Source organism: Macrobrachium rosenbergii, chromosome 48, assembly GCF_040412425.1.
Source record: "Macrobrachium rosenbergii isolate ZJJX-2024 chromosome 48, ASM4041242v1, whole genome shotgun sequence".
NCBI lineage: Eukaryota > Metazoa > Arthropoda > Malacostraca > Decapoda > Palaemonidae > Macrobrachium > Macrobrachium rosenbergii.
The window spans coordinates 27,098,975-27,113,612 of record NC_089788.1 but is presented as its reverse complement, the minus strand read 5'-3'; the positions used below and the strand labels follow the sequence as shown (position 1 = coordinate 27,113,612).

At 38.4% G+C, this 14,638-nt stretch overlaps 1 protein-coding gene across 2 annotated transcripts in view; it reads left to right on the top strand.

Annotated features, from left to right (window-relative positions):
• The window catches only part of Tnpo (transportin 1), a 71,862-nt gene that overhangs the window by 12,204 nt on the left and 45,020 nt on the right, over nt 1–14,638 (top strand). For both annotated transcript variants that reach the window (XM_067091507.1, XM_067091509.1), the window contains 2 exons: nt 349–479; nt 816–897. In XM_067091507.1, the coding sequence (XP_066947608.1) occupies nt 349–479; nt 816–897 (213 nt within the window). The remainder of the gene's footprint in view (nt 1–348; nt 480–815; nt 898–14,638) is intronic.

Here is a 14,638-nt window from a genome sequence, read left to right as displayed (position 1 = left end):
TTTAATTCCTACTGTTATTTTATTGAATAGAATTCACTGTTTTACAGCATAAAAGAAAGCTAGATAAACACCAGTACCCCTGCCCAGATCAAGTCTTGGGAGGAAATAGAGGGTGATCTTGTATATTTGTTTACAGTTAGTCTGGAAGGCTATATAATAAAATGCCTTTGTGAAATTGCAAAGGAATAGATAAAAATTTTAACAAATTAACATGTCAACAAGCATTAGTACATTAGTATTTGTAACATTACGGTATAGTTACTTAGGGATATTTTTGCAATCAGATGTTGGAGTTTTTCATATAAGGTTTTGATGCTTTAAGATATTTTTTCTTCTATTCAATCGCAGGGAGCATTCGGTGCGTTGCAGAAAATTTGTGAGGATAGTGGCGAGTTTTTAGAAAAAAGTCCCAGCCGACCTTTGGATACTCTCATCCCAAAATTTTTAGAGTTTTTTAAACATTCATCCTCAAAAATTAGGTAAGTTTTTTCCACCAGTAATTAGCAATTGGCATTCTGGAGGGAACTCTTTTAATGTTTAACACCTTTAACTTCTTGCAAGTCATTATCGTGATGATTTATGTACTTCCTATTCTACATCTGTATTTCAAAATTCATATTCTGTAGCCTTTATGTAATGAAAAACCAATTTTGTTTATGTAATGAAAAGCCAATTTTGTTTATGTAATGAAAAGCCAATTTTGTTTACTTTTGTAAATAATGGTAATCTTGTGAAATTCCTAGAAGTTTGGCTTCGTATGTCATATTAATTTCTTTTTATTGTGATGTATTAACCTTTTTTCTTTCAAATTGCAGATCTCACGCAATTGCCTGCGTTAACCAATTTATAATTAGCAAAACACAAGCACTGATGGCCAATATTGACACTTTTCTACAGGTAAGTACAGGATTGGTAAATTCTCTCTCTCTCTCTCTCTCTCTCTCTCTCTCTCTCTCTCTCTCTCTCTCTCTCTCTCTCTCTCTCTCTCTCAAATTTTAGGTATTGGCTTCCATATTTTCCTTCTGTTGAAAGTATTTTTTTTTTTAAGACTGCAGAATTTTTTTATTGACACCATTTGATGAGAAACTGTATCCATGTTATTTATGTCCGGTTTTGTGTTAAGTTGAGCAGTCATTCCGGTTTGACTGCATTGAGAGGGTTATTAGTGAAGTGGGAGAATGCGGCAACGTGTATATGCGAGGTTGATTTTGGGAGACTGCGTCTATGTTGTTACGGTGTTTAACAAAAAACTGTTGTAAGTGGTGGAAAAAGGTTTTCTTCAGAGGCAAATTGAACTGGAAACTTGAGTCGCTTTTTAATTGGGACTGAAGGTAAGGGGGTAAGCTGTGGGGATTGTGCCCATGCAAATTGAAAGAAAGGTCAGGTAAAACATTTATGAATGGGACCAATGACCTAGGAAATTTCTGCTCGTGGTGACTTTAGGAAAGGGTGAGCCTGTAATTGTGGAAGGATGAGGATCTTGACTGGATGATGAAATTTCCATGCATAATAACAATAAATTATTATGTGTGGCATGAGAGATTAAACTTTTGAAGCGTCAATAAATGTACGAGTGTTCAAGGTGCAGTCCAGGTAATAGTTTTTTTTAACATTTTTGTTAGAGGGCATTGATTCCCTTCTTGAGCAGTAGTCCAAATTTTGATGGGGAATTGAGGAATGCGTTCGACTGAGAACGGTATTTATATGAATGCATACTTTTCTGGATAAAATGACAAGGAGGCAACTGCAGTATACAGAAATTGGGGAGGCAAGAAAAGTGTCAAATGGCAGGAACGCTCTCAGAAGTTATGTAGACGTATTTGCAGTGGTTGGTATTAAACTAACGAGAAGGGAGTGTGTTTTCTGCCCTTATATTTATCTCTATTTTAAGAATTCACATCATCCTTTGTTGGCCCAAGTAGAAACCTATTTGTCTCAATCGTGGATGATAGAAGATGAAACTTGCCCTTTTGTAGTTACACGTGGTCTGTCTTGGACGTTTTGCAAAGTTGTTTTGATCCATGATGTGTACATTTATTTTTATTCGCGGTAACGCAGCGACAAAACAACTCCTTATGAAAGTCGGTGTGCTTGGGCAAGTGGTTTGTCCAGAACGGTTTTTGTCGAATGGCCTGTTTACTTTTATCGAGTTGCTGATTAAGGGCGTTCGAAATGAAGACTACTTGAGACGTAAGCGTGGATGAAATGATTTCTATTGGCGTTGCGCCATTCTTCTCTTCCACATGAATTGTGCAGTATTGACACATTCTCTCTCTCTCTCTCTCTCTCTCTCTCTCTCTCTCTCTCTCTCTCTCTCTCTCTCTCTCTCCTCATTTAAGTAAATGCTCCATGTTCCCAGTTCGTTATTGCCGATTAATAGCTGAGTGAATTTGTGCGTGGAGAGAGCGACTAGGATATTGGAGCTTTAAATTGGTGTTATGAAAAATACCAAGCCTAATTTATCTTTATTATGAAAATCTGAGAGAGAATGTTGCATACTGTTATAGACTAGTAGCTTAGTTCATCTTAATAAAATTTCTCTCTCTCTCTCTCTCTCTCTCTCTCAGAAACATAAACTTGCGGCCTGTTTACTTCCGGGTCGTCACCCCTCAGAAGACTTATCCCCTTGGCAAATTGCGATCCTTTTCGTTGGAATAGCCTGTAACAGTTCTCTCTTCTATTTATCTTCTCAGGCACCAGCAAGTGACCTCATTAATGTTTCCTCAGATCTCCCATTCCCTGTCACTCGCCTACAACCTCTATATTTTATAAAGAATGATTTTAATGATTGTACGTTGTATTTTGCTCCTGTATTTGGGTTTTGGGTATCTTTCAACTACTGTATTGGTAGCTGATGGGGTGATACTGGTGTTTTGCCAATGTGTTGGGTAATAATGAAATGGCATTTGTGCGTGTGTGTGTTCAGTTAAGCAGATGTATACTTTATTATACGAGGAAGTTAAAGTTATGTTGGTTTGGTATTTCAGTTGAATAAAACTTTGGTTGGCAGCCATTTTCTGTCTACAATGCATTGTAGTTGGGTATAATTCAAAGAATGTATTTTTTTCATGGACTGGTATCTTGTTTCTTTTAGACTGAATATCGTTTATTAATTGCTTTAATAATTATAGTCTTTCACAAACAGTGTATGTTAGTGATATCATTTGAACACTTTCATATTGAACATGCATTATTATTTTTAGCATTAAACATCGATTATATTAATTGTTGGTACATTTGTTAATTATAGAACGTCCGAACCATTTTGGCCGAACACTGACGTAAACAAACAAAGCCAAAGCACAAATAATTCAGACATTTGCGCGGATGCTGTCGGGCCCTCTGCCAGGGATTGGGCGAATAATGGTGAACACGATTTTGGGGGGCGACGTTCGCCTCGCCTCCGGCATTTTATGTAATGGATTTTTATTGGTGGAGGGGGGGGGTCGATTTCTGGTGGCACACAGGTGTTGGCAATTTCATCTGCTCTAATTTGCCCTTTTGGTTGTGCTTTTAGTTGAGGCAAGAGGAATGGATTAATACACATACACATCTGCGTCATATATATAGATAGATAGGTAAACAAACATATTTATTGATAAAGCCCTTATGCTTACACGCGAGAGGGAGGTTTTCTTACAGTTGTCACAGTGCACCAGAAGGAACTAATAGGAATAAGTACAGGTAGATTTCATCCACAAGAAGGATGCATTTAGAGCCTCGCCCACTACTTCAGTCAACCGAGTGGTCGACGGTGGCTGCGAGTATGGAGGAGGGTTGGCAGTTCCCGCGCAAAGTGTCGCTTTAAATCGTAACATTTTTTCGTGCTCAAATACGATTTAATCACGTAGATAGTTTGGAGTACCGGGATGGGTTGGGGGCGGGGAGAGGGACCGGGACCCCATGAAAAGGAAGGTGGTGGTGAGGAGAATGTATTCGTGGGATTTTGGGAGATTGGAGGATTGAATCAGTCATTTTCAGTCGTGTAATTTTTATCGTGGATGCGTGTGTGACGCGGCCATTTTGCTTACTGCGATTAAGTGCTTTCTTTTCTTTGGCATTTTCTATCGAAGATTGTGAGGCACCTCGTATTGAAATGAATCATGAATCATTACCACTTTTATTATCGTTAATTTACCAGCATAATTCATTTTTATACTTGGTTATTTTTACAATTCTCGTTGGCTTTTGTTTGTAGGTGGTGGTCGGTATAGAACAGCCTTGACCATCACACCCGTTTCCCCTCGATGTGCAGATTAAAAACAAACAAAAAAATGAGCACTGTTATCGTGAGGAGATTAGTTTATCATAATAAATTTTATTTCAGCTCAAGGCCATATGCATGGAATATACAAAGTAGAGACAATACACACAATCTAGTTACATGAGATAACCTGATAAAAAAATTATAATCGGCAAAATCCACACAGTAGCTGAAGTAGACAAAATAGTATTCATCATAATGATAATGACAGTAATAATATTGAGAATGGTAGTGAAAAAAAATGATTGCATACAATTAATTTCCAGCTAGGGACCTTAGGTGGTTACAGAAGTCAGGTCCGAAAGGCTAATTACGAAAATTGAAAGTATTAAAGCGCTCTATTGATACTAATCACAGTAATTATATAAAGAAAATACTAATAATAACAATAAACGTAGATTTGTAATAATAATAATAACAGTTTGTCGTCTTTATCTGTAACTTTCACCGTTCTTATTTTCACCAGGATTTTTAGTTATTTTTTGTAATTTGTTTTAGAAACTGTGGACTGCATTACATGGTAAATACGTTATTTTTAGACAACTTAATTACAGTAGGTCACTTTAGAACAGTAGTAGTTATTTTAATGGTTGTATTTGTATTCTCAGGCATTAGTCAGCATTTCTTGAATTGAATGTTCATGTACTCTATTTACACAAGTGGTATATATATGCTCAGGCTTGAATAATCATGTTAGGTCGTTACCTGATGCTCTTAATTTTAAGTGTGTGCTAATGTTCATTTCAGACGTGTCTCTCTCTCTCTCTCTCTCTCTCTCTCTCTCTCTCTCTCTCTCTCTCTCTCTCTCTCTCTCTCTCTCTCTCTCTCATTGTGAATCGATCAAATTTGTATGGAATACGCTAAAGCACTTACAGATTGTTTGGTTTGCAATAGCACGTTGAGGGTAACTTGTAATTGTGTAGAAATGTGTTGTGTAAGTGATTAATGATGGTACGGACAGCATTTAGCTAAGTGATTTATTTTGCTTCCAAGGGAGTTTTATAACTGACTGCACGATTTATCCCTTTTACGTGCCGTACTTTTTCTGCCTAGTCATTTAGTAAGAAATGAAGATTCGACTCTGAACAAGATTATCATATTTTGTGGAGCGTGACTGGTCGCTCGTCCATCGCCGAGCTTGAGAGTGGTTGCTTCGATAGAGAACACGCCTTCGAAAATGATATCTCATCTATGTATTTCATTTCTCTTCTCTATTCTTACTTGACTACATTTATGCTGTTTAGTATTTTTCCCCACATTGGTCAACTCTTATTTTGATGATCGTGGTTCATTCCATAGAAATCACATTGTATTGCGGCATGCTTGGAAAATTAACGGTCACTATTTTTCCAAAATAGTTTATTTTTCCAAAATAGTTTATTTTTCCAAAAGAACTCATAGTTATTGGTAAATTGGAAAAAAAAGTTCCTAACCACAAGCAATAGATGTTCATGTTTTTAACAGTGCAGTTATTCACTGTTGAACGCAGTGCATTTTCAAATACGCATACCATGTATGTTTTTTATATTCGAAATGGATTAGAGAATTATTATTGTCCTTGATAGCGCTTTTGTTAAGTTTTATCTCCTGATAAGATACGGCAGGCAGGTGGGTGTTACGTATCATTGCGGCATATTTTAATAAAATACCCTAACCGAAGAAATTGTGGGTTGATGCAATGCGTCTCTCTCTCTCTCTCTCTCTCTCTACATTTTGGATTTTTGCTACATTAGTGCTCATTACTGGGGGATTTATCGAAATGACAGACAGTACCCCATGATACGACCAACAGTTTTCATCGTATTGTAGTAGCATTGATCATAGGTGTGGCAATCAAAGGCCCCAGAGCACGGTGTTGTTCCTATGGGTAGGAACAGTGAACAGCTGTAGTCATAGTAGCAACAGTATTGGCGCCAGTAGCAGCAGCAGCATAGCCTTAGTGGCATGGCACTTCCTAGTGGGTGTGAACTCCAGCTGTTTTGAATCGGAGGAAGGTGGAAGCTGAACCAGCTGTCCTTAATAAAGTGCCGCGACGAGGAGGCAGCTGTTGGAAGTACATGTAGGGTACGGAGTTGTGCTGCAGCTGCACAGTTCGCTAAGAACGTCGCCCCCGTCATAGTCAGGGATGCGGTCTGGCTTTGAATCTTCTATTCAGGTTTCTTTCATTGATGTAGCCGGAGGATGGGTGCTTATTCTGCGGTTAATTGTATGACCTGTAATTGTTGCAGTGTTAGTTATTATTGTTGTTAATCCCCCCTCCCCACGGAGGTATTTTGTTTGTTATCGTTATGACCCAAAAGATACGAAACTGCAAAACTATTTGCGAATTGCTCCCTTATGATGACGAAGCAGTTGAATCGGTTTTGTGGGATTCGATTAGGCTAAGGGACCTTATTCGAAGGGAAGGGAGGGGAGGGGAGGGGCGGGGGGGCGGTTAGATTGTTCAGCCATAGCGAAGAGTTGCAGCCTCCGAATTGGTTTTTATGAGGAGTCCATGTGGTTCTTACCGTCTCATTACTTTTGATTCTTTCAGTACAGACTAAAACGCCTTATTTTTGGGAACCCGTGTGCATACATGTTATCGTATGAAACGTCCTAAGGTTTTCGAGTGAGTGAGTTCATTTTTAGAAACGATTTGCGGCTTGTATTTTGTATATACGACAGGTGACCAGTGTCTAATGGGAAAGCTGATGACAATGATGTTTAGTTTCTTGCTGGTAGTTTAGGGCTATTTTTGTGAATACTATTAATATGATCATTGTTTTGATACTTAACGATTAAGCAGAACGAAAACGCAAAGCTTTGGTGTAGTGTTTGGAAAGAATTTTAAGCACATATGAAGGACCGGATGTCTCTCTCTCTCTCTCTCTCTCTCTCTCTCTCTCTCTCTCTCTCTCTCTCTCTCTCTCTCTCTCTCAAACTGCGCAGTGAGATTTTTTGTACTAGATATGCTATTGTTGACTAGAACAGTTATACTTTATAGGAATAGTTAGTGTTGTGACCTAGGCATTTGTTGTATGATGTATTGTGATCGGTAGCATTTATTCGTGAATTGGAGCCGGAGGAGGATCAGACTTTGATGCGAAACTTGGGAGAATAACACGAGACAGATACTCCGTGCAAATACCTCATAAAAACCACTTGAAATCACGCAAGCGTTCGAACCAGGTCACACCGAGACAACTTCTCTTCTCGGTGTCGTCTAGTGACGGCAAGCGCCCAAGTTTGGAAGGGTGTCGGGTCCTGGGGGTGGAATAAGAGGGAGGGGTCTGAATGCTCTCTCTCTCTCTCTCTCTCTCTCTCTGTGTGTGTGTGTGTGTGTGTGTGTGTGTGTGCTGTGTGTGTGCATGATGTGTGCTTATCTTGAAGGTATGAATATCTTGAAGGTATGAAAAGGCGCTGATATGTGGGTCTTATTTTTTTTTTAATCGAGATGAAAATATAATTTTGATTGTGAACAGTGGTTGTTCTTCATATTGCTGTTCTGGTATTGTTTATGAAAAGATTCAAAGTATTGATGTTGAGTTAAACTGTGAGACAGCCAGGAGAATATTCCCTTTTGTTAAGTAATGACTACACACACTAATATATATATATATATATATATATATATATATATATATATATATAATAATCCATAATCCATAATAATCTGTAATTAAAAAGAAACGGAGGGGAATGTAAACGGTTGAGCAGGACACGAAACCTCGGGTGGCACAGAGTGCATACCGATAAACAAACAAGTACGTAAGATTATCCGAAGCCATAAGTCATGAAAGGCGGCTGTAACATGAGAGTAGAGAGAGGGAGACAGGCTGAACAAGCCTATTATGAAAGTTGAAATGATTATTTGATGTCAGCGCTGTTTATAATGAGAAAAGAAAGGAGCTCGCTTGATCACGGGCGACAGTGTGTCGACAGAGAGATTAGTGTAATATAATATACAAAACACTGAGTCGTTGTCTGGCACGGGTTTGGGCAGCAAGCAGCAGGTCGCCTGTGCTGCCTTTTTTTTTTCTTTTCTTTTTTTCTTTTCTTACCTACTCGGGTTTTGCAGACATGGTGCATTTATTTGTCTTGGGTCCTGCGATAAAGGGCCTTATTGTTTTCCATTTGTGTAAGTGCTTGTGTTGCGGCTTTTATAAGCTCTCTCTCTCTCTCTCTCTCTCTCTCTCTCTCTCTCTCTCTCTCTCTCTCTCTCTCTCTCTCTCTCTCTCAAGATGGTTGTTTACTTTGAAGTTCTAGTTCAGTCATATCGTTGAATTAATAAAAATCTGCTAGTGTGTCTCCAGGTCAGATTTTTAGTTGCGTGTGATTATATCATTTGTTGGTTTCATGTAAAGGTCGAGTTTACTTTCTATTTTTTCCCTGAAAATTTAATCTGGTTTTGTACCTCTCTTGGTCGTGTTGAGAGAGTGAGACTAGCAGCTTTATAACTACGTGAGTGAACTGCATTTATCAAGATAACACTCAGAGAGAGAGAGAGAGAGAGAGAGAGAGAGAGAGAGAGAGAGAGAGAGAGAGAGAGAGAGAGAGAGAGAGAGAAATTTGCCTTGACTTTCTTTTGTATACATTACCGTAAAATTTACTGTAAAACATGGATATAAACATGTCTGAAAATGTGATCATGAGAGAATGACTAAATCTGAAAATATGACTCATAAGAGAAAGGGGGTAGGGGTTGGGGGTGGGGGTCGTTCTCTCAAATAGCGGACTTGACCCTCACTAGATGGAGTACAAGGAGTCTTGGAGTGCCCTTCTTAAGCTTTTTTTTTTCTTTCTTCGTCTTCCTTGATGGGTGGGCGAACCTCTCCTCATACCCCATTATTAATGCAGATTTATTTATTTTTGTGTGTGCGTTCACCCTTTCACTCACTGGGCATGTTATATTCGTCTGAAGTAATTTTATTTGAAGGAACGAACCACGCCATTTTCGTTTGTGAACACGTTCGGAATTGGCGCCTTTCTAATATTGGAATGTTATTGAAATTGGCCAGAATGGCCGAGGTGAGACGCAGCATTTGTTGAATATTGGCTCATGGGTTGAATGCTAGATAAAATATTAACTTGAATCGGAGGAAGGAGACATCTTAGTGTATAAAATGTCTCGTTTATTCATACTCCTTACCCCATTTTAATGTGCGTAGCACAGCAGTGAACTACATGATTTATTTACTTGTACAAACTCCTCGACAAGAAAAGGTAAAAATTGCAGTGTTATGATGAAAGTACGATGCAGTTGCAGAGTTGCCTAAACGATGACTGACCTTTTAATGATATAGGTACACTAATAAGTGTATTTATTATTATTATTATTATTATTATTATTATTATTATTATTATTATTATTATTATCCAGTAAATGAAACCTGTTCATATGGAACAATCCTACAGAGGCCATTGACTTGAAATTGAAGCTTCCAAAGAATTTGATGTTCATTAGGAAGCAGTAAGAGGAAGTGAAGGTAAATACAGAAAGATCTGATCCAACTTACTAAAAAAAAGAAAAGAAAAATTAACCATAGTTGTAAATATATTTCCTGGATTTAATGTTAGGTTGTGAGGTTTATCTTACAAGGATGCTTGACTTTGGGTTAATTTAACGTACAGTACTTGCGTTTAAAGTTAGGTAATGCATTGCGTTTAAAGTTAGGTAATGCATTTGAATTGTAAAGATATCAGTATGCATATATTATTGATAGTTATCACGAGTTATGTGGTGGGTAACTTATGGGATGTGTGTAAAGAAATTATCTACTTGCCTATGTACTGATACATATGGATATAATTACATGTCACAAATAAATGTTTTTTTTTATATAAGTATCACGGTTATTAATATACTTTCATATTGTGATGTTCGTGTTTAACGTACATCACAGTCCTGCCTAACCACCACCACCACCTCTGTAGGCAAGTGTTGTGACAACCGCTGCCATTGTCAGCTTGTCATGGAAATCACAGATTGTTCTCCGTCTCTTTCAACACAATTTCTTCTCCTTTGTGAACATTGTTATATTTTATTAGCCTGGAGGGGCATTTTGCGGTGATGGGTAACCTACTTCGTTTCTAAGGACGTTGGGGAGACTCTTCTGCATGTTTCGCAACTTCTTGCCATCCTCTCTCTCTCTCTCTCTCTCTCTCTCTCTCTCTCTCTCTTTAACGGGTTCTCAACAATCTTCCACTTAGCCGTCTTTTAAGTGTGTCCGCCTCTTCGAATAGTTTTATCCTTGTTGGTTAGTGCTATTCGTATTTCATATTAATGTGTATATCGATTGCATCTAGGGCAACCTCACAGAGAGAGAGAGAGAGAGAGAGAGAGAGAGAGAGAGAGAGAGAGGTGAGTTAGGTCATATCCGCTAGGTTTCTTGGGCAGGTTTGCTTGGATATACAGTCTTCACACAATATGAACGTTGGTTGGTTTAACCAGCAAAGATTTTATTGACTGACAGTGTTGCTGTTTTTGCGGGGGCCGTTTTTGTTTGTACTTTATTGGCTGTTGTAGGAATCTGGTTGTTGAAGGTTTTGCCGACTCTGGGTTATTCATTATACTAAAATGCGTTAAAGTATTAATAGGCTCCATTGTTGCCTCAAGTTTTCAAAATGTTTGTATAGACCAATCTAGAGATGAGTATTTATTAGAATCTTGAGTTGAAATCACGTCTCGTCACCTGCGGAAAGTGGGAGTGAACTCCTGAGCGAGAAAAAAAGAGAAAACATTACGTGTCTAATCACTCGCGAGAGCAATGGCGCGTAAAAACCATCATGTAGCTTTTACCAAAGCAGAGGGCCACGAACAAAAAGCGATGCTAGTCGGGATTTGGACTTATTGCTAAATGGTGAAAGCTACTGGCAAAATCAATTTGTTTTAGGAAGAACAAAGTCACTTGTTAGGTTATATCGTTTAATGCTTTTAGCGGTACAGAAGATAAAAGGGCGTGTTTGTTGTGTGTAAGCTTCGGTGGTTGGGCTTGCCCGCCAAATAGTGGTGGTAGTGGTGGCGGTGGTGATGATGGTTGTGCTGGCGGACGTACGACGTACTCGAAAGGTCAAGAGTATGGGCATTGTTGGAGTGGTTAGATTGGGCCATGAGAGTCGTGGTTGCTTGTGATATGGGTGCTGGGAGACGAATAAAGTTAACATGTTGTGCTGGTTGAACTGGAGATTTCTAGGAAAATCAGAAATTTTATGAAATATCCATGTTGGTAGATTTGTTTGCTTCACAGTTTCCAACTAATATACCTCGTAATAATTAACTATAAACTATACAGTTAGGCTCAGAAATTAGGTAAGCCACATATGAGCTGCTAAGTACGTGCATGTGTATGTGTACAGCCTTCTTGTAAGTGTCTGGCGGACTGCCAAGTCGGACTCTCCTGCCAGAGGTGTAATGATTCCCACAAAAACACCTTTATCTCATTCCAGAAGGTAACTGATCTGTCACTGGGAGATTCCATTTGTAACATTCGCATTTTATCGCTTTGCAAAGAGTTCCTTCTCCTTTTATTGCATTCCTGTTGAACGTGGCGCTGATCGCGATTAAGGAGCAGTAAATGATAACATAAAACCCAGTTTTTTCCCTAAGTTGATACTACCAGTATAGGAGGTGGCGGATTGGATTTGGGGAGGAGGGGGAAGAAAACTTGTTCTCTTGGTGGCTATGTTGCAATGGGTGGGCTCCTCTCTTACCTTCCTTGTTGTTGTGCCCGATTCTTTGGTTGGCGGCATTTCATTATATATAATTACCTGTTTCAAGTTTTACCAAACTTGATATGAAAACAAAAATCTTGTGCCTCAATGTCGATTAATAAAAGACCGAAGACAAACGTTTACTGTATTATTCGAGCGCAGTTGATGCGTTTTTTTTTCATTCTTGATAAATGCATGGACTTCGCTGGTATACCGGAATTAACACGGTATCTGTAATTTGTACCATGCGGATTTTCATTTCAGGCGTGTAATAGTGCTTTGTTTTGAGAATGTTGGTCATGTTACCGGAACTAAACGTTCACTTTTGTGGATGTAGACAGTATTACCATATTTTGCTCTTCATAACACCGAGTCTCGTATTTCTCGTTTCGGACTTGAGGGTTTTGGTAACTCTGTAGGATTCATATTGCTGCTGCCATTCGGCGTAAGCATGAAATTAATATATTATTTCTGTTTTTTTTGGGGGGCCGTTTAATATGGCTGCATGAGATGAAATACACATATATATGGATCAGCCTTGGTGGTGGAATAGCTTAAATTATCCTCACAGCAGCCATTCTTACGTAGTTTCGAATCACACCACGGTATTGGGGTTTCTTCAATTGGGTTCAAGTCATAGGTGACAAGCATTATCAAAACTGAGGCAAGCGAGATCTAATGTCATTGTGGTTATATATATATATATATATATATATATATATATATATATATATATATATATATATATATATATATATTTATAAGCGAATCCCACAGGAAAATGACGGACAGAAGTTCAGTACCAAGCGCTTTCACGTTTAACAACGATGCGTTAATAAACGTGAAAGCGCTTGGTACTGAACTTCTGGCTGTCATTTTCCTGTGGAATTCACTTATACACTGAAGTCACGTGCATCTACTGTGATTTTTAAGCATTATATATATATATATATATATATATATATATATATATATATATATATATATATACATACATACATACATACATACATACATACATACATACATACATACATACGTTATACCACTAGGGTAACGTACATCGGTTACCGAACATTCTAGACGACCGTAGTTATGTGCACTTTTGAAGGGCCACTTACGAAATCAAGTACCTCTAGGGATCTCAAGGGTCACTCCTTAGTCAGTCTCTCTCTCTCTCTCTCTCTCTCTCTCTCTCTCTCTCTCTCTCTCTCTCTCTCTCTCAGCTTGGTGGTAGCGCTTTTAGCTCGAAACTGGACAACCTGTTCTAATCTTGGACCGGACAAGGATGGACAGAAGGGCACGTTCCCCAAAATTCCAGTATGCGCTTGATGACCTAGTTAGTTAATACTCAGCATTTGCTTGTCAGAATTTATGCCATGTAAGCGGGAGGCCACGACGAGGATGTCCTCTGGGGTGAAACTGCTCTCTCTCTCTCTCTCTCTCTCTCTCTCTCTCTCTCTCTCTCTCTCTCTCTCTCTCTCTCTCTCTCAAGCGTAATCTCTGCCACGTTGTTAATAAACGGTATTTTTTCGTATATGCAAACAAAATAAATATTCAAATGAATACCTGTGTTTTATATGTGATTTGTTTGCACATTAACAAACAACACGAAAGAGTTATTAGTAATTTGAGTGCACAATGATAAGCAAGATTAATTTTTAAAATGTATTGTTGATTTTTGTCACCGTAGGTAGATGTTTTTTTATTAAATCAACAAAACCGCTGCTATTGGTGACTATCAGATGCATCAGACTGCAGTGGCACCTTTCTTATAGTGTAGTTCATATGCTTATGGTGCGGAATAATTGCTATATTACGACGAGGGAATTCCCTGTTAATACAGTGAAGTTCGATTCCTCAGGTGGGTTTGCTGCTTCTAGACGCTTTTAAAGTACAGAGCATTAGGGAAATGCAATCAAAGATGGGGCGAGAACTTCTTGTGTATTAACGGGCTGACGTGCCGAAGTTTTCTGCGAACATGGGGTTCCTCCCCTACGGTTCCGTTTGTGTCGCTGGCCATTGCGTCATTTTCCCACTAGAGCCATAGACACGGTGAAAGGGGTTAATATATATATATATATATATATATATATATATATATATATATATATATAATATAGATACCTTCATGCCTGGAAATTACATTTCTCCCCTTTCAACAGGGTTAGGTAGTACATGTAGTATACAACAATGTTTAATCGGTATATTGAATACGAATGTTCGGTTACAAAATAGTTAAAAGATCACCGCCTTTGAAATCTCAAGAGAAACAGTTTATATTTACAATCTACATACTGTGTACTCAAATCTGCAACCACCTTTTTTCTGCTGACAAAGATAGTATATACTCACCTGTTGACCTAACTCTGTTTAGATTGCGATCAACCCGTCACATCACTGGCTCCATATATATATATATATATATATATATATATATATATATATATATATATATATATATATATATATATATATATATATATATATAACCCCTTTCCCCGTGTCTGTGGCCCTAGTGGGAAAATGACGCCAAGGCCAGCGACTCAAACGGAACCGTAGGGGAGGAACCCCATGTTCGCAGAAAACTTAGGCACGTCAGCCCGTTAATACACTAGAAGTTCACGCCCCATCTTTGATTGCATTTCCCTAATGCTCTGTACTTTAAAAGGGTCTAGAAGTAGC